We start from the raw sequence: 21,917 nt of genomic DNA on the forward strand, positions 1-21,917 counted from the left end.
ATAACTTATTTTTCACACAGTACTGTCGACAAGATTATTAGAATGAGGAAGAAAAGAATTTCTGTCTTGAATTATAACTGGAAGGTATCTGACAAAATGGATATAGAATATATAATTTATGATAATTCAGCAACAGGTCCATCCTGTCATGATTAGACTTTGTGGTGACCAGTTTTGTGGGTCTGTTTTTTGTACATTGTTTTTCAGAGGTGCTTGGTGAGGCTGGATGTGACAACCCTGACTGGCTGGGCTGGCTTTCTGCTTCACTGTGAGGCTCCCCTATTGTGCCTGCAGAGCCCACCTGCCAGCACCTGAGCTCACTACCTCTACCTGCCTGTTATTTTCATTATGTTCAATAATTTCATAAATATACGTAAATATTGAAACATTTCATGGACGTGTGAAATGTGGAGCCGTCAGGATATGGAGAGCAGGTATTTCTTACATAACTTTCAGCAACAATCATAACTGTCCCTGTGCTTCGCTTCCTCACAAGGCCAAAAGTTACATCCACTATTGCTCTCACATCCATATTCACCAAGAAAACAGATTTAGAGTGATCCTGGCTTTGTGTCTGCTGCAACAAAAGAAGTTTAGGTCAAGGAACACAAGAAGGGAATAAGTAAAGTCTCAAATTCACAAAACAAATGCTGAAAGAAACCCATAAAGACTTTGCTATATCTTCTTTTACTGTTATACTACACCTTTTAAGAAGTGCAAATGCCTAAACTGGGATATGGACTGTCTTATCAAGGCTCTGCACTGTGTGTTAAGCTTCAGTATAAGTAGCAGTCTCTGAAAACATGACAGATTCATAAATCCCATTAAAAGGGATATTCCAGCAAGTTCAATGCATGGTCTAACACACCATGACATCGAGTAAGATCCCCCCTCGAAAGATCAAGTTTTCCGACCACTAGCTTATGTAGTTTCAACAACCTCAGAAATGACCACACAATAACAATACATTGCAGTCTATGACTCCAGCAAGAAACTGCCATCAAAACTCATAGCCACAAATAATGCTCAGAACAGCACCAAACTTCAGCAACAGTACAAATAGGGTCGCAGCACATAGCTCGAGGTATCAGACATCTGCTATCTTAGCCGGATTTCTATTGAAAAGAGAACACAGCTCACTACTCTCCTGCATGCAGGAGAGTAGTGAGCTGGCTCGGTGTGGGGAAGCCCTGCGAGTCGATTATTGAGTGCAGTAGAGTTCCGCAGCTCAAGGATGAAAATGTATGATTATTAATCCATGGAAACGCAATCAAAGTTCATATGTGTCTTGCTTACCAGTTATTATCAGAGCTGACAGGCGAAATAATGGAATTGAGCATTCCTAACTTCACTTGGTAATCAACAAAGAGGAAGGTGTATAACCGCATGCTCATGTTACATTGTTACCAATACATCAACCAATGAAGTGCCAATTGAATATATTATCATAATTATATAATTATTATCATTTTTAGTAGCAGTAGTTTTTTTTAATGCTATCCTAGAATGTCAGAAAATAATGTCCTAGCAAACTTGAAACTTGTCATACACTTGAAATAAACACAATTTTAATACTACTAATAAGGTAGAATTCAACTACATAGAGAATCATGGTGATATGTACAGAAACCAGCATATCACTGCAATCCCAGATAGTCACTGAGTTTATGTAAAGTTGGAAGCAGAACAAAGACAATTAATACCACCATTTCTATGACTCATCATGATTCAACTTGCCACCGATATTGAGGAACTCACAAAGACAACTGGGAACTGGAGTTGTAAAGGCAGACCAAAAATGGCCGGTAAAGAAGACAGACAGACCTGTTCCTTTGGGTTTTATTTTTCAAGTTCTAAGTTCACAGTAATGTGTGTTAATGTTAACCCACGTGATTGTTCACATACAAAAATAAAACAGAGCCAGGATAACCCTGATTTCACCATGTAAGTAAACAACCTGACATACATATAATACTTTATATCTATTGCATTAATGGAAAGGTGACAGGTGTGCTAAGAAGAGCAACCAGATTAAACGTGTATTCTATATTGTGTATATGGGATCAAATGTAGCCAAGCTTTATTCAAACCCACAGATCTTTAATTTACATTCTAGTCAAGATCCCAAGATTTCCAGATACCAAATGTATGAGGGTGAATTACATGAAAGTGGGTAGGCTACTGTCTATTACCATGATCAACAGATCTGGTCTTTTACATTTTACATTAAGCCACTGGTGCAACCATTACTTAGTGTACTAGCAGAGCTGAGGTTTCTGTAATAATAATGTCACCAACCTGCTACCAGGGAAAACCTCAAAGTAGACATGTTATGCATGCTTATCCAAAAAAAACCCAAAAAAAAATCCCAAAAATCGGAACAGCATTCATGATATATTGCAACTAGCTGGCAAATGCCACCACTGGTGTCAACACTCATGTCACATAAAACGTAAGACTATTTTCTGTATAGTCTTGGCCTGTAAATTACAATTTGAAATAATCTTACCTGCAAAGAATGTGGATCCACTTGGCTTCAGGATTAGCGGTGAGCTAAATTCCTCCTGGACTGATGTCGTCTGGAGTCCTCCAGTAACGTTATTCATATCCATATAAACAGGCGATGACAGCCTCAGAACCTATTGTTTAGTGTAGTAGACCCCTGTCTAACCCATGTCTATGTGGCTGATAATCACTGAAAAGGCATATTTAATTGAGTAATACAAAAATAGGGGAATGCAGGCTGTAATTCAACTGTGAGCGTCTAATACTGCTGCAGATGGGTTTACAATGTAGTCAGCTGAAAGCCCACTTTGCTGAAACAGACGCTAAGAATGACCTTGTGCATCCAAAACTGATGCAAAACATCTGTATGGTGTCAAAAACTGTCAAATGAAGTTCAAATCTATAATATTTCGAAAATGTAATTATTTTAATTCCACTGAACGTTCCCTCTCATATCCCACTCCCCCATTTTCTGTTGTTCACTGAAGAAAATGCGGTAACTTGTTTTAATCTTCTGTGCCCTAAATTTGGATTTGAGTTTGCCAAAACATCTTATGCTTTGTCTCGTGGAATCAAGATGCAAGCGCCAAGTCTATCCGCGATTTAAAGCTCAGTTTTTGTTGTATGCAGTGGATTAGAGGAAACACATGGTACCTGTCAGATGCAGGTCATTGCATTGTTACCTCAGGACGTCGAGAGCATTCACTATTGAGTCTGTAAGGTTTTTCTCTGATGGGTTGTAGACATATTCCTCACAGAATGATGGACGGACACTGAGAATTTCCACTTCACAACCTGGAGACACAAACACACACATGTGAAATTACTGCATCATTTCCAGACAGCATTCTGATTAACGCTGTGAATGCTCAGAACTCAAAGTAATTTCTTACCCAAACTTTAAAGTTTAGAATTGGACATTTCTGAACAGGAGACAGACTTTGTGGTTCATAGCAAATAACAAGAAACAAAAAAAGAAAACAATAACAATACGACAACTTTTTGTTGCTCATTTTCATTTAATTTCATATCAAATGTCAGTATAGATAATTTCAAACCACAGCTGCTGTCCTTGACCTGAAATTCTATTTTTCTGATTATATAGTGATTGTAAGTTAACTATTTAATTGGTAGTCCAGTAGCTTGGAAAGGATTCCTGTTCATCATGTAATATGTAAAGGAGTAAAATTACATCATTACATTTGATCTGGTTACATTAAAACACAGCGACAGTGATCACAGAAAACAAGCAGAGTCTTACTGCATCTTTAACAGTTGTGCTATCCCTTGCTTATCTCTTTCTCACTAATAGTTTTACAGTGTGGGCGTGAATACAAAATCAGTGACATCAGTAAAAAAAAGGAGAGATTTATATTTCATGTATGTAAGAGAATTTAAAAAATCTGACGTTGACCAAACAACCATTTTATGCAAGTGTTGCTGGGCTAAAGTTGTCGCTGGAGGCAATTTTCTCCACCACCTTAGCTGCAAGCATGTCTTGGAATATCAAGAATGTATGAAGTTAAAGTCAGCACCCTCCACATTGGCAGGTTGTATGAGGAAAGCAAAAGAAAAGTCGAGCCAAATGTCACTTCAAGACGCATTTGCTAGAGGGACTCGCTACGACAGAAGAAGCAAATGGTGGAACTCCATAACTATCCACCTAGCCAAACACATGGTCCCACTTAATACAGTCAAAAAAGGCTTCAAGCAGATGATCAAGACCCTGGATCCCAGGTATGAAATACCAAGCAGAAAGTACTTTAGCCAAGTTGCTATCCCCAACTTGTACCAAAAGCACAGAGCTAAGCTTGAAACAGATCTGGCACCCGTCAGCCACTTCGCAGCAGTGACTGATATGTGGTCCAGTCACACCATGGAGCCCTACCTTAGCCTTGCAGTTCACTTTATAAGTGACAAATGGATGTTGCAAAGTCATTGTTTGCAAACAAGCTACTTTCCCGATGACCATACTGGAGAGCTACTTGTAGCAGGCCTGCAAGAGGCACTTGAATCCTGGGGCTTTCAGAGCAGAAGCTAGTGGCCACCACTACAGACAATGGAGCTAACATCAAGAAGACTATCGAACTGAACAACTGGACAAGACTTCAGTGCTTTGATCACAGGCTTCACCTAGCCATAGGTAAGCAATAGTTATCATATTAATAGTGAACTATAATTGATAGCTGTAAAATTATGTAAATAAGGAGTTATTATTATTATTATTATTATTATTATTATTATTATTATTATTATTATTATCAATGTCTGATATGAGATTATTTTCAAGTATCTTCATGTGGGTTTATTGGAATCATTTGGTTTGGGGCTAAAGTAAAATTGATGTTTTAATTAACATTAGGATAAATTAACTAATATAATTATTCATCATTTTTACAGAGAGAGGTGTGAAAGATGACCACATACAATGTGCAGCAGGTGTCTGCAAAACAATTGTGTCAGCCTCCTCATACTCTTGGAAGAAAAGGAGGACCTGGCTGTGGCTCAGAACGATCTGGGTCTTCCAAAGCATGTCCTCACAACTGAGATGCCTACCAGCTGGGGATCACGTCAAATGATGATTCAAAGACTACTTGAGCACGAGAGGGCCATCAGTCAGGTTTTAAAAGCTGACAAGAAATCAAGGCACTTGGTCCTTTGCCAACAAAAAGTGGATGTGCTAGAGGCTGTCAACAATGTGTTGAGCCGACTCCAGACAAATTTCCCTCGCATTGCCAAGCTAGCTCGGCAGTATTTGTGTATCCCTGCCATCAGTGCTCCATCTGAGAAAGCGGTCAGCACTGGTGGTAACACTGTCACTTGCCACAGGGCCACACTAAAGCCAGATGCTGTGAACCGTCTGGTTTTCCTGGCTCAAAATGTGTAAATGTTGAAATGTGTGATCAGCCAGTTGCACTTTACATTTCTTTAATATGTTCAATACTGGCTTCAAAGCAATACTTTTGAAGTACTAAGGAGCAACTAATGCAAGTTGCATAATTTTGTTTTACTATTTTATTTGTTTGAATGTGTGTGTTTAGAGACCTCGAAGCAATGCAAGTTTTCTTTTTAGATGTACTTGAATACATGTGTAATGTACCTGGGCTTGAACTAATGCAAGTTGCACACCTTTTTGTATTTATTATGTAAGTTGCCTTTGCTGTTCAGTTCACTTTGCCCATATTAATGTTAATGCAAATTGTCTTCACTAAGTCACACTTGCTTTATATTTCCTTTTTAGATTTATTTGAATACTGTGTAATGTACCTGGGCTTGATCTTGAAGCAAAAGTGTAATCATTGCAAGTTGCACTACTTTTTGTATTGGTTTTATAAAAGATGTCTGTGAAATTTGCACAGTAAAAGTTCTGTATTTTGACTGCAATTGTCTTTACATTCTGATCCCTCACTTCATTAGATTCATAAGTGGCTCTTCTTTGTAAACAGCATCATTTTCTGGGGCCATGCAAACCTGTATTACTACTAGTGTGGAATTGTTCTCCAATATTCTCTCACCATGACAGTAAAATAGACCATCCTAAGTCAGTCTGCTGCAGTAATTCCTCTCTCAACCAGTATAAAATGCTGTGAACACCTGATGATGCACGGAAAAAAAACCCCCAAAAAACGCCATATACCGTGAAACCATTGGAATTTGGAAAAATACTGTGATATACATTTTTGGTCATACTGCCCAACACTACTCACCACCCACTACACGAAACCATCAATGTCCAACATGTCATCAATGGCTGTCCTTTTAAACCACATCTCTGTGAATGCAAGAATGGAGGTGGTCCTGCATCTGCATTCATGCACACGGTTCATGTTGGCTTCAGCTCATCTCTTTTGTTACGCAACAAGCACACCCCAGCCAGGATGACTGAGGGGAACGCCCGGTGTTTACATTTCTCACTCTCAAGTCTGGCCCTACTTCCACACTTCTCTTTCCCCTCCCAGTTACCTTCTTTATGTTGATATTTCAATCCAAGTTTTCTGAAGAAATCCCCTTTTACCGAAGACTGTAACTAATCACAGTCCAACATCCACAGACTGCTACATATGTAGATACAATCTACATAGAACCAATGAGGGCATCCCTCTGATGGCCTCTGACTGTCATCTACTACACCCAAACACAGGGCTCCAGACTGCGACCAAGTGGTCGCATTTTGCAACCAAAATTTGAGACAGTGCGACCAAATTTTACATTTTGTCACACATGTGCAATCAGTGGATATGCCACTGTTTTTTTTTTAACACCGGTAGTGGAAGGGAACCAAAGCAAATCAAATTTCAAAGTGTGACTGTTTTCTCCAGTTTAAAGAAAATCTTTTCAGTTTTGGACTTCAGACTATCAGCTCAATCCCACAGCTTGTGCTACACTGGGCATTTATTTTTATAGACTAGCACAACTACTTCTTGCTTCCTGGTGAGCCCCTCCTATAATCAAACCGCTCACTTACCCCATTTGCAATGCATTTGATGAACTGTATGAAATGGGTGTGCTATAATTTGTGCTCCATTCGATCACAGTATTTGTTATTTCCCTTTAAAAGAAAAATGAGGGGAAATGTGGGGGTAAATAATTTCAGTGAGCTTTTGTTTTTTCATTTTCTTTGTATGACTTGCTGTCATCATGACAGTGCACTCCAACCATTTTGCATAGATTAACAGAGCTCTATGATTAAAACCTCTGTTATGTTGTGAGGAAGCCCAGACACAAGTCTCTTTGATAGAACTTCTGTTAGAGCTCCAGCCCTGTGAGGAGCCACACCAGAATCTCAGATGCTTATTTTATGGTGTGCCCCCGAGGGAGGGTTAAACATCAATTCCTTTGTTGAGTAGTGTTATGGATTTTGTCGTTATCCAGTAACTTCACTCAATCTGCCAATTCCTTTTGTTTGCCAATAAAGTCTGTGCCTTCACCTGATCTTATAGCCCTCTCCTCTGGTCACCAAATTATTTATGCAAATTTCCTTTTCAGAAGACGCATCTGGTCTTCCAATGACTCTCTCTTGTCATAATCCAAGTTAAGACTATCCTTTTTTTGTCTTCTGCTTTATCTGTAAAAGGAGTTCCATTCATTTCAGCATCCAAGCTAGAGCTCTCTTTAGCCCATTCCATGAGTAATATTCGATGAGCTTGTTTATTGGAGTTTCCTTTGTCATGCAAGCAACAATGTTGGTAACAAGAGCTTCCTTCTGCACTACAGGGTCACAGGAATGGATAGAGCCAAGTTCCAAATTCTTGGCCATAGGCCTCTGTTTTTTTTTTAAAAAACCCTGGACCATTAAGCCATCTTTTGAAACTCAAAAAGAGTTCAATGCTCAATGACAATTATCAGATGACATGTCCGTTTTCTCCCTGTACTCCTTCTCAAGGATTCACATATTGTTTTTCAAGAAGCTTCACATACGAACAACTGCGATTCAGTGCTACAAGACGTTGAATATCCATTGAAGTAGAAGCATTGACTGGTCCTTTAACTGCCTTTAACTGAATGCTTTGAGGAGTGCTTGTGTGATATGTTTGAAACACTGTCCTGGGGTAGAATAAGTAGCTGTAGACATTTTTGGCTCAAACCAATTCATTGTCTTCTATTCCTTCATTTCCTCAGACAAGAGTATCTGAACAGATTCATGAGCCTCAACAAATTCATCAATTGACCTTTGAAATAATGAAATAATTCAGCACTCTCATTCATCATTTCAACATTTCCACCAGGCACTAGTATTGCTTTAATTTCATTCACTCTGTGAGTGCATGCACCAAACTTTCTGGTTGCACTAGGTGATTTGAAATTTTTCAACCAGGGGATCATCCACATGTTATTTCTGCTTGCAGGTCTGGTTCATATCATATTTATTCATTACCAGCATCTCAAATTATTTTCTGATTCAATTACCCATTTCATATCAGGTTCCACATACGTCAAGATATCACAGCACTTTTGATTTTGTTTTGTCAAACTTCTATTGATATGCACATCTTGGCACTCCCATAGCTTAACAAAGCGATTCCATCCAAACACAGAATTTCATTAATGATTTTATCCAGGCCAAAACTGTCTCAGTTTACACACAGCCCTAAGTGCGCTCTTCTCATGCACTGATGCGATCAGTCCTTAGAAGATCAGCTGAGTTTTCTGTAGATTGTGGAATAAAACGGTGTGCGGTGTCTTTTGACTAATTGTAGTGCCTGCTTAGCAAATTTACAAGGAACTTAGACACTTGCCTTTGTCAGGGGATGTGGTTTCTGTCTCACCACTCTTTGTTTCGAACAATCATGGAGATCTTTGTTACGTTGCAGCACATCAATTTATCATTGTAATACACCGCGGTCAATATCATATATATGAACTTTCTCCTTACAGAATAACAAAAAGCTTACATTGGTATGTGCAGTCAAAAGACAATATCGATCTCCCCTTCTCACCACGATTTCAGTCAGTTTCCAATTAAGCCAAACATTTAGAGGATTTGTCACTCCCACCTGACTACCACAGATGCAATACATATTAAAGAACAGCAGGGGGAGACATTCAACCATACATATCCAGAGATAATATCAAAAATAAATACTCTTACAACCATCAAGGTAATTAATCAAACAATAATATCGTAACAGTATAAAAGACCCAATAGATAAAGTAAAACAGCTCTAACCCCAACAGTAGGTAAGCTACATGGTGGCAGAAGCTTCATTGCTCCACCTCTGTTTCAACAGGATTGGATCAGGTCGTCTGCCTTTTGGCAGAGCCCAAAACACAAGTCACAGTCAGTCTAGTTTCACAAGTTAAGCAGAAGAAAAAGACTTGTGATTAAAAAAGCAAAAACCTTTGTGGTCCACCAAAGTACAGTATAAACCATTACAGGACCTGGGCAAGTAGTTGTATGGATTAAATAGATGTCTATCTGTTTTGTCAGAGGAACTCGAAAGAGCCAACAAAATAACAGGTCTGAAACAGAGGCAGTCAACTTGCTTTGCAGTTTGCAAAATGCAACATTTACTGTGTACATGCAGACATCTTCAGTTGAGGTTAACAATGTGTGTGCTTACCAGGCCAGTAGTACATGAAAACCTTTTTTCCCAGTTTCTGCAGGGTGACCCATAATGGCTCTGAGCCATCCCACCAAAGAGGCAGCCGGCTGTCAGGATTGGTCCCAATCAGAAACTCCTTCTTGGAGTCAACGTCCCACATGTAGTTTCCAGTCATCTGATGAACATCACAGTGACGGCCTGATAAAAATCAACATAAATAACAACAAATAACATCTGAGTATCCAAAGCCTGAATATTTGATTATTGAGAGCTCGATAATAGTTCAAGGGTTGTCCAAAAATGATTAAAAACTACATTAGGGCCATGATGACACACACTCCGCTCAGACAGAGTAACTGCACATGCGCCCACACACACACACACACACACACACACACACACACACACACACACACACACACACACACACACACACACACCATGTCTTTCCCCAAGAAAGCAAAATCAGGGAGTCTTAATCGAAAGTAAAAGGCAGAAAGGGAAGGAAAGCAAGGAGAGGGAAGACAACTCCTCAGACATTTCTTTCAGAAGAAAGGTGAGCACAGTTCACAACTAGCACAGTTTAAGAACAGTTAAAGCTGATGTCAGCAGCTGTAAAGATTGAAGGCAGTCAGACAACCATGAGTCTAGTTTCTCAGTTTGGGCAGCAGCAGGTTCCTCATCCTCATCTCATCCCTCATTAAGTGCTGACTGAAGGTTATTATTACAAGTAATCATTTCACACTGAGTTCGTGGACCTCGTGGTAAAAACAGGTCAAATTTAGAGCGATATTTAGCTCCTTTCCCAGTAAGCTAGCATGACATGTTTGGCGTCAGCAGATTCATTTTAATTTCAAGATGTCTCATGATGCTTATGGCTTAAAAACATCTTAAAAACTGAGGGCCTTCAGAAGACAATAATGTTAATACCAGATGATCCACCATCATTTTCAGAGGGTTAAAAGTAGGCCAAGAAAGCCAAGAACTGAGGTGGAGAATTATTCCAACTATAAGATCTCATCAGTGGACGGGCGCTCGCTCGTCACCCTCACCCACTACAAAGCAGCTAACATTGAAAATGAGTATAGCGGTGCTGAGCTAGCAGTATAGCGGTGCAGCGCCACTGTTCCACCGTCTGGGGAGAACCCTGATCCCACTATAAAATAAAAACAGCCTGTAATCCATATTTATGTCAAATTGATTTTCATGTATTAAAAACAGTTCTGAAACCAAAATAACATGTATGTGTATGCACTAAAATAAAATGTTTGGTCAGTAGTTTGGGACTCTCACCTTCCTGCTTTGCAGTAGGACCAGATGAGAACATTTCTGGTGCATGCAGACTGTGTGACTCAATACAACTCTCAGTACAATCAGAGAAATGTTTATATTTTCTGGAAATTGTAAGATTAAATCGCAACGACCATATAGCCTCGTATATGTATTTTTTCACCCCAAATCCAAAGCCACCACCTGTGAGTCTACAGTTGTGGAGATAAATTAGACCTGCATGCAGGACTACAGGGGAGACAGTGAGCAGTAACCAAGTAACTGTCATGTTGTTCTTTTCACTAATATGGGAATGATAGTCAAAAATATCATTAAAATGCATAGTTTTATATAAAACAACATCAAATTTTTTCGACGGCCTATACAAGGGCCCAATCAAATTTCTTTTCATGGGGCCCAAAATCCCTGGCAGCACCCCTGACTACTGTCAGGCAGGGGCTGGTGATATCATGCCGTGAGGCTGTTCTGCTGCCAGTGGATCTGGTGCTCGAAAGTAAATGGAATAATGAAGAAGGAGGCTTATCTCCAAATTCTCAAAGAAAACTAAAATCATCAGCCAGAAAATTGGGTCTTGGGTGCAGGTGGGTGTTCCAACAGGACAATATTCCCCCTAACACATTAAAGTGGTAAAGGAATGGCTAAATCAGGCTGGCCTTGAAGTTTTGGAGTTGCCTTCCCAAGTCTCGACTTGAATCCCATCATGAGCAAGTGGACTGTGCTGAAGGGCAGGAGTCAAGTCAATGCCAGAAAGTTAACTAAGAAGAAAGAAAATGAAATCCTTGAAGCATTTGCACTTTCTGTTTCTTTCCTGCTGCTTAGCAGGTGGCTATGTGCCAGCAGAAGGTAAATCTACAGTTGGAAGTGAGGATGAAGTTGTAATGTTAGGCTAAGGTTAGTCCATATGTTATTTTGAAGAGAAATATCAGAAGTGCATCATTTAGTTATTTGTGAAACCTATCCTAAAATAAAATTCACAAGATGCTCCAACATGGATTAGTTGTGATAGTTTCCAGTACATTGTAACATTCTTTAGTAAAGTCATGTTCTTCAAACCTAGGAAAAAAATCATTCAGTTTGTTTGCTTTTTCAGATCATTATCAAACATGAGGTGCCTCTCAGTTGCATTCATGATGGTTACTATCTTCATGGAGTCCCACAACTTTGTTGAGTCTGATGACATCAAATTTGCGGGTGAGTTCCTTTTGTTCTACTTTCACACCTGTTGATATAGTCCTTTACGCTTCAGTTATAAAAGACTTATTGTTAGGGTACACTGTAATGTCCTTTTCCTGACCAAGCTGTCCACACTAAATGGTATGTAGTCTGTTACTGTTTCAGTTGCCTCTTGAATTTTCATCCATCCATCCATTTTCGTCCACTTATCCGGGCCGGGTCGCGGGAGCAGCTGCCTGAGCAGGGACACCCAGACCTCCCTCTCCCCGGACACTTCCTCCAGCTCTTCTGGGAGGATCCCAAGGCGTTCCCAGGCCAGCTGGGCGACATAGTCACTCCAGCGTAGTCACTGCCTTGGTTGGTGGCTTACTCCTTTCAAAACAGTCTTGCAGATTGGTATTAGCTGGATAGTTATGGTCAGAATTTTAAAGGGGGACTTTGGTTTTGCAGTATATGCATTTCTAATGTTTCAATAACTTTTATCTAAAAGAAGATTATACGTCAGCTGTGCGCACAGTCTCCCTCATGTTGTGGTGCCTACACAAGCTACAACAACATAAACACAAACAGACAGGGTCTGCTCTGCCTCTGTAAACACCTTCACCTGAGTGAAGAAGGCCTATCTATCATTCACTGGCCTTGGAAAACCTAGCTGCACATTGTAAGAGATTATAGTCCATTCTTTGTGGAGCAAAGAGTTTAATCATACACTGATCACACCTTGTATACTTTGGAGTCACTGATGAGAGCCATAAAGAAGGCTACAAAATGACTTTATAGTCTATAAATACAGACAAAGGTACATGCACACTTGGCTATAACAACAACAACATAACCGACACACACAACAAGTCGCAAAGGGGTTTTACTGTAATTTTTGGTAACTCAAAAGTACTCAGCACAGTAATGTAACAAGTAACTTTTCAGTGGCAGTAATCTTGTAACACAATGAGTTACTTTCAAATGAACTGTTCAGATGTTTCATTATAACCATTACAATTTGTCCGATGAGAATAAGCAGTAGTGTGGTCCTGCTTTGAAATTGTGTTCTATGCGTTTCCTTTTAACAAACTGTCATGGTTGAAGCATGGACAGGAAGGCTCTACAGCCGGTGATCAAAACCACCTGGAGCATCATCGGTGCCCATCTACAGAGCATCTGTGATAACATACTCAGTCACAATAGACGGACTCTGACCCCTCGGCTCTTCCCCGACAGTTTAGTTCTGTCCGCCCAAGTGGGAGAGAAACCCTTGAGCTCAATGAGAGAATCTGGAATATCATGATGGAGCCAAGTCTCTGAAAACACCTGCATGCTGGATTCCCCATACTTGCAACTCACCCTCATATTGGTGCAGAGTTCCTCTTTTTTGTTTCTCAGCAACCTTACATTGCTGAGTATCATACATTGTGTAAAACTCATATCATAATACGGTGTTTTCCAATATAATCCTATGCTACATACTTTGTGAGAGGAGAAAATGTATCCTGAGTGCAGCGTGCACAGAGAGTGAAGAAGGCCTCTCTATCATTCACTGAGCGTGAAAAACATGGCTGCATATTGTAAGAGGGCTCAGCTGAACTCTGTGGAGGAGAGATGCATTGTAAGGAACTCAGCTGACCCCAAGGGAGGGGAACACAGGCCTGTCGGCCGCTTTATAGTTTTTTTTCTACCTGCCAACTACAAGAGATTATGGTCCATTCTTTGTGGAGCCAAGAGTTTAATCATACACTGATCACACCTTTTATACTTCAGAGTCACTGATGTGGGCCATAAAGAAGGCTACAAAATGACTTTATAGTCAAATCAAATCAAATCAAATCAATCTTTATTTATATGGCGCTTTTCATACAGAAAAAAGTACCTCAAAGTGCCTCACAGAAATAAACAAACAACAGCAGAAAAATAGAAACAGCAAAATAAAAAAAAGGAGAAGATAGTTAAAAGAACCCAAACCCTCCCACCCCTTCAGACATGGACAGAGACATACACAGTCATACACACACTCACACATAAATGTCAGTAAATACAGACAACGGTACATGCTTACTTGGCTATAACAGCAAGTTATAACTCAAAAGTACTCAGCACATTAAGGTAACAAGTAACTTTTTAGTGGCAGTAATCTTGTAACATAATGAGTGACTTTTAAAAGAACTGTTTCCCAACACTGTTAGATGTTTCATTTTAACTGTTACAATTTTTCCAATGAGAGTAAGCAGTAGTGGGGTCCAGCTTTGAGATTGTTGAAATTTTCCTTTTAACAAACTGTCATGGTTGAAGCATGGATATGGAGGCTCTACAACCAGTGATCAAAACCACCTGGAACATCATTGGGCCCATCTACAGAGCATCAGTGATATCGAAACCCTGCTATCGTACCACTTGATCAGACATGTTCAAACTATTCCACAAAGGGCCGTGTAACTGCAGGTTTGTGTTCCAAACAGTCAAGAGCACACAGTTTGAGCAGTGAACTTTCTGAAGACTGAGATCAGCTGATTAAATGGGTCAGGTCTGGTGTGCTGCTGCTTGGTTGAAAAAAAGACCAGCAGCCACATTGGCCCTTTGTGGAATAGTTTGGACTTGGCTGCACTAGAATATGGAGTGGGCTGTGAGGCCCCTCAGTTCATCCTTAACACTCCACTAGCATAAAGGGACATCGCTCAAATCTCATTCTATAACCCCGGCATTGTAATTTTTTCAAAGTTAAAGCTGAAGAAAGTTAGCATCAAGTAGTACTGAGTGAATAAAGGGAGGTGTTGATGAATTGGATGCATGTGCGTGAAGTGAAAGTGTGTGTGTGTGTGTGTGTGTGTGTGTGTGTGTGTGTGTGTAGGGGGGAGGGCGCAAGCATGTGTATGTCTCCAGCCAGTGATTCTTTCAACAATAGAAAGTGCTAGATCAAAACACACACATCAGCAATAACTGACAGGCTCCAAAGCTCACACCCAATTGGCCAGCATGGCCTGTTGTGTTTAGGGCTTAGTTATATACAACACACAGGCATGAATCACACACTGTTAGGATGGCTGTGGAGCTTCCAGACTTTTAACGCAGGCGGCTTAAGGCAGAGGTTATTTCACCCAAACTGACAACGTCATCTGACTGCCAGTCATACTTCTCCACATGAAAAATTCTGTGGACCACACTCAAGTGACGTCAAAACTACACAACAAATACATCTGCAAGATAATAGTATATAATAATAAAAATGTAAATAAAAATGTGCATCTTCTTAAAGTAAGTTACATATAACAACAGAATCCTATAAACTCAATAACTTCCCCCTCACAACATGGTATCTTCCTCAACCTTATAATGGTGCAGAGATACGCTGGGACTCTTTTAGCCAAGCACACTGGAGAGGAGAGTGAGTGACCTGAAAACAAATATCACACATTATCACACTGGATAATTCTACATTCAATCCATAACTTTTGCAAAGGTTATACCACATTTGTTCCAATCACCAAACTAGCCCAACTGAGGGAATGTTTGTGTTCACAGCACCGGACTTCGATCAACTCCAGTTGAGAGGAGCTATAAAACACGTTTCTGTTTTGTCCTTTTCATTATGAAATATGTCATGACGTATGTAGGTGGTGAAGCCTAAGGCTGACACTCTTAACAATCTCCCTGTGTCCACATCCAAAAAATCCACAGAGACCAGTAAGTAAACTTGAAATGTTTACTTCCAAAAATGCAGGGAAAAAATAAATAAATAAAAATAATTGTCACAAAATTAAATACAGATTGCGTCTGATACGCGTGAAGAAAGTGAAAGCACGAGAGCAATAATAAGAAAGGCCAAAACTATATGGCTCCACTCCCCGCTTGTCCTGACTGACCACAAAATTCACGTCATCTACCCAAAAAACACACGAGAGAGTGACAAATTAAAGGTCCAGTCTGCACAAACAAAAATACAGCTGTCCACTATAAAGTACCACAAATACACTTTCAAGGTGTTAACTCTTAATAAATATTGAAATTACCCAAACATTTACTTATTGCATATTACATGTATAAACTGTAAACAATGTAAATATTTTTATCCTCATTCCTTCTTATGAACTTATATTACTTCAACATAAAAAAACGCATTTTAGATCCTACAACATACATTAGATCAAATCCATTCCTGCCTTCATAGATTGTCATAAGATCTCCATGTGGGATGTTTCTAAATAATCATTATTGAAGATAGCCAGTACATCCAAGGAGAATTATTTACATGAAATGTAAATCATTTCAAACTTTGCAAGATCACGTTCCACCCTTTTACAGACATCATGTTGATGATTAACTTACTTAACTGCAGAAGAGTTAGTTTAACAATGCTTCAATATGAAAGACACCAGAGGAGCTACACATCTCACTAGGTAACGAAGTAACAACAGAAGCAGCACAGATAACAATGACTGATTTGAACGGTCATAGTACATTAATAGGGATGTAACAATATATTGAATTGGTTGATAATGTGATAACAAAACTGCCTTGTTACCGCTGTGGGACTGTGACGATATTTACCAACATATCATATGGTTATATAGCTTGTACAGCTCATGGATCTAACAAGGAAAATCAGTACGAATGCATCTTTCCTTGTCGCTGTATTTTTAAAAATAAGTGCAGCAGCCTAATTTACAGCAAACCAAACCACACACTGTCCAAGGGGATAAAGGTAAGAGACGTTACTTTAGCAAGTAGCTCTGTAAGTCACTATTTTATTTCTGTGTACTTTAAAATCCAGCAAAAGATCTGATGATCTGTATTAAATTAATATTCATCTATTTTTCCTACTTTGGGCTGTCATATGTTGCTAATCAAATTACATCTATTATTTAATGAACAGTAACAGTTTTCCTGTACATAAATTGTTATAATTGTGCAACACCAGCAGCTAGTTTCAACTGCAGGTGCTGATTAGGAGCAATGGACCCTCAATCGTTTAGTTAGTTAACATTTCTCCATGTAAGTTATTTTTCAAGAACATCCTTCCTTCCTTTTATGACTCAGCACTGGCATTAACCACAGATTGCGTCTAAAATTAAACTCATCGGATTTAAATGGACAAGGCGGTCCATTTATAATTTTGTCAGTAGAATCTGAGAAATTGGATATCCCCAAGGTAAAAGTGCACATAGTGGTGAGAGACAATGAGCGTAACATGGCTAAAGCTGCGGTGGAGTTTGGTGTGTTAAGTTTACCCTGCATGGTGCATACCTTGCAGCTTGCAGTGAACTGAGGAGCCCTGTCTCACCGCAGCATTTCAGATGCTCTGGCTGTGCACAGGTGACTGGTAGGCCACTTCAAGCAATCACCACAAGCTTAATAATAATAATACATTTAATTTGTAATGCACTTAACATGTAAACAAATGCTACAGGAAAAGTAACAGCAAAGGAGAAAACGCTGAGGTAAACTTGAGGACATACAAAAGTAACTCAAAATGCCTGTTATAAAGCTCCAACAAGATGTATTAATTCCACAATAATAGATATGTTACGTTGTTATCTAACAGTTTTGGTGTGAAAAGCCTGCATACATCGGAATCGGGTGATAACAGTACTGGAAATTAATAGTTGGATAAAGTCGGAATATCAGATACCGGCAGAAAAGCCAATATCAAACATCCCTATGTCAGAGGCTTTTGGATTAATTGTTAGAGGTTTGAGTTAATTTTACCTCTTTATATACTGCTGGCTAGTTTAATCTACAGCAACGCATTATATTCTGCAAGATCATCATATATTAACACTGTGTAGCAGCATCGATATGATTATAAACAATGGGTGTATACATGATACGTGAAAATCGGGGATAAACACTTGGAAAAAAAACACGGATCACAACGTTATGATGTGTTCCGTCATGCCTCTTTTGGTTCTGCAACACCTGCATGCTGTATGAAATGACACACTGGAATGGCTACATGTGCTTTATGCTGTCACTGCTTGGTTCAGTGTGAACAAACACAGGCAGCATGAAGGCGAACCTTCTTTGCGAGGATAATGCAGAATCTCGGGCAACTCCTCCATAGTTGGATACATCAGCAATGACGGTAAAAAGGAGCACAGAGGACTGATAGAGAGCTTTGTCACATGGCGCAACAACAACCACCAAAAGGTGGTGGTGGACTACTGGAGGAACAGGAGGCCCCCAGCCCCCGTCAACATCCAGGGGGCGGAGGTGGAGAGGGTGGACTCATACAAGTACCTCTGGGTCTAACCAATAGACAAACCCAGCACACAGCACATGCAGTGTAAGTTATACAATAAACGGGAACGTTGAGTGAGGTACATGCATGATCTAAGCTTGCTCAGCTGTTATTGGACCACAGGGCTTGGGAAGGGTCACTTGTATTTGCTCTGGGCCTACTCAATTACACTCGCAAACTTCACCTGACATGTCTTGGTGCAACATTTATCAGTTTGTCTATTTCACGAGATGTCTTTGTGTTACCTTTTAGGTTTTAGTGAGCAGGATCTCTCACACTCTCACACACACATATACACGCATCTATAAGCTTACAACAAAGTACAAGCTGTTCCAATTCTATCTTGACAACATGTGCTGTTCCTGTCCCCGCAGTGTCAGGCAGCATCTGAAAAAGGCTTTTAACATACTTTTCACATTCCATGGACAGCTGTGGACTTCAGTAAACCCAAGAGCCTGTGTATTGGAAACAGAGGGGGCAGCACTATCTTTTGAGGTGGACTGTTTTCATACATGCTACCCAGTGTATGAGGTGACTTTGTGACTCAAAAAGTAAGGTACCCTAAACATATACATATCTAAATACTTTGATTCAGGTGTATTATTAAGTGGAATCCCTAATGCACTGATGTTTCAACATTTATCCAGCTGACATGAAGCATTTCATCAGGATGTTGAATGTGATGTGGCTAAGATACACTATTGCATTTGCATGTGCAATAACAACAGTTACATGTAAGTGTCGACACACTGGAATTATCTTCTCTGAGGAAGGTTTTTTGACCTCTCTGGTTACTGAAGTGATTATTAAATTGATTTTTTTCAATGATTTTGTTATTTTCAGTTACATGACTGTGTTGCACCAGCAAGTTTGTGAAAGTCCTTTATACGTTGGAGTAAAGCTGATTGTTTTTATGCACCTTCAAATAGAAGCAATCAACTATGACAGCAGAAAGTCGCTGCAGCATCAGCAGCTGTAGGCTTAGACCAAAATTGGACATTGTCGAATATCACAGTTATCGCCATCATAAGCGGTATTTTTCACAATATCAAATATCATCAGCTGTGTATTTCTTCATCTGCTCTGGCTGTATTGCAGTTAATTACAGTGTTATTTCTCACCTCGCTGACTCTATAAAGTCTAGAGGAAGGGAACCAGTGAAAGATTAGCTGCACTAAATATATTATACTATTTACACTGACTAGTATGAATAAACAGAGGAGTGATTTTGCAGCAACACATACAACACTTTGAAATGACTAAATAATGTTAACTTCTCAATTAAATATATAATCGACATTAAATACAAATGAAAAACAGAAACCAGGTATCTTAAGTGTAAACATGATGTTTCTCTACCACGTGTTCTTTGTAAAGGCCTAACCAGACCATAAACACAGCACTGTCACAAGATTACAATTGAAAAGCTGAAGAAATACAAAGTTTCAACCACAGATATGTGTCTGCAGAAATGCTCACTGCCAAGATGTTTTCTGGCATCTGAGCTGCTATGTAAGTTGACTACTGGACCACAATGACCAGCAATACATTTAGAGGTGAGAAGTTGAGGCCTCTCACCCCGAGAACATTATACCTGGTGGTGGTAGTATTATGCTGTGGGGCTGTTTTGCGCTTAGTGGATCTGGTGCTCTAAAGGAATTAATGAAATAATGAAGACGGAGGATTATCTCCAAATTCTTCAGGAAAACCTAAAATCATCAGCCAGATGATTGGGTCTTGGTGCAGTTGGGTCTTCCAAAATGACAGTAATCCGAAACTCATGTCAAAAGGGAAATGATGGGTCTCTGCAAATTGAGGTGATAATGGCTAAGGGACATTTAACTAAATATTAGAATTGCTGTATGTAGATTTTTCTCCCAGCACCTTTGATCTTAGTTCATCATTGAACCAAACTTCATGAATATATTTTGTGAAGTAGTATCAGTTCCACACAGAAATATTTGAGTTGTTGAAATCTGTGGAACTAAAGACTTTGTTCCCACGTGACAGACAGACGGACATCTGAATAGATACGGGTGAACAGACGTTCCCGTTCTCTGGGGACAGTCCCCATTTTTGGAGGCCTGTCCGAGATTGAGTTCACGACACGTCTTTGTAAACCAGGATAGGCTGGAAAGGAAAAAGAGGAGAAACACTGGATAGGCAGAAGAGGAAAAAGTAGATGGAGGAAGAAAGGCCAAGAATATATATCTGCTATATCTATAGCATACCAATTGTGTTATTATTATTTAATTACTCCACCAATGTCTGTGAGCTACAAAACATAAAAATGAGTAATGGAAAACATTTTCCAAAAAGGATCTGTATCTTACTGTAGGCTGTAGTGTTACGTAATATGGCTGTTTTCTCTATCATGGTGTGCCAGTACAAGTACATTTACTCATGTATTGATCTCGATGCAAATGATATTTCTCGTCCACTATAATATCTGATAACATTACTTAATACTTGTCAGAGTTCCGTGTTTCACACATGGATTAAATCGCGTCCTCAGAAAGCTACAACCAGGCTGTATTTCTAACACTAGACATTTGGCTTTGAAGAGATGCGTGCTCTCACAGGACAGTCGTGCGGATCTTACACGTTACTGTAGATTAAACTGCTCTACAAGAAGTTGAATAAACATCTAGTTAGTACAGCATTCTATCAGGCAGCCAACTCATAGTAAATCACGATAAAACAATTATCGTCCCCAACTTTGTTCTCGTAATAAATAACATTGGATATCTGTATGATATATTGACTGCCTAACTAAACATGTAGTCAACTGAAGGCAGTTAGGTAGGTTAGGGATGGGTGGATGCATGGACGGAGAGATTACCTGTCATTAAGGAGTAGTAGTTGGGATATGATAAACTCGGGAAGTCCGGCGTCATGTAGTCAACCTTCACACCATTGTTCACGAGCTCACGGAATCCGGGTAACACAAGCAGGTCGTCGATGTAATCGTAGCGGAATCCATCAATCAGGAACACAAGCAGCGGCCGGGCTGCGAGACTCAGCCGGCCCGCTCCTAACAGCAGTAGCAGTGAAGGGAAGAGTCGGAGGGGGCACATGGGTGTCCGTCTTGGGGACATGACCATGCCGATCTGTGCTTTCCTGCTTAGGATCACAGCGTGGAGAACCGAACATGTGGTGTGAAGTGGGAAAATGCAGCAGGCTATTCAGCAAACACTGTTCCCGTACTTCACACCATTGTGGGTTGGGTTACCTAACCCAGTCTGGGTGCAATTGTACGGAAGGCCAAATGGACCATAATCGCACTAGTAATGTATTAGCAAAAAAAAAAAAAAAGAAAGAAAGAAAGAAAAAAAAAGAGAATAAAAGAAAAAAAAGGGTGAGGTCAATGAGGAGAGACCTGATTTTAGTGTCAACATTATTGTGACACATTGTAGCATTATTTGTATCTCAACCTGGCATTTCTACGGAGCCCTGGAGGTGACATGGATAGGATTTTATTATTATTATTATTATTATTATTATTATTATTATTATTATTATTATTATTATTAATCTTGCGAGTGCGACTTATTATCTCGCTAGTGCTATTTACTATCTCGCGGCACGTGCGAGATAGTAAGTCGCAGATAGAGCCATAGCGAGATAGCAAGTGGTGTGTGCGAGATAATAATCCGCACTCGGGAGATAGTAAGTAAGAC

The 21,917-nt window shown here is 39.7% G+C and overlaps 1 protein-coding gene across 1 annotated transcript in view; it reads right to left on the reverse strand.

The window, feature by feature from the left end:
* enpp6 (ectonucleotide pyrophosphatase/phosphodiesterase 6) overlaps positions 1–21,467 on the reverse strand; it is a 36,918-nt gene extending 15,451 nt beyond the window's left edge. Inside the window, exons 1-3 of the mRNA XM_037077270.1 lie at positions 21,080–21,467; positions 9,567–9,746; positions 3,189–3,300 (exon numbers count right to left, since the gene is read on the reverse strand). Coding sequence (XP_036933165.1) covers positions 3,189–3,300; positions 9,567–9,746; positions 21,080–21,341 — 554 coding nt within the window. The 5' untranslated portion in view covers positions 21,342–21,467. The remainder of the gene's footprint in view (positions 1–3,188; positions 3,301–9,566; positions 9,747–21,079) is intronic.
* Between the last annotated feature and the right edge of the window lie 450 nt (positions 21,468–21,917).

The sequence above is a fragment of the Acanthopagrus latus genome, chromosome 18 (assembly GCF_904848185.1).
Source record: "Acanthopagrus latus isolate v.2019 chromosome 18, fAcaLat1.1, whole genome shotgun sequence".
Taxonomy (NCBI): domain Eukaryota; kingdom Metazoa; phylum Chordata; class Actinopteri; order Spariformes; family Sparidae; genus Acanthopagrus; species Acanthopagrus latus.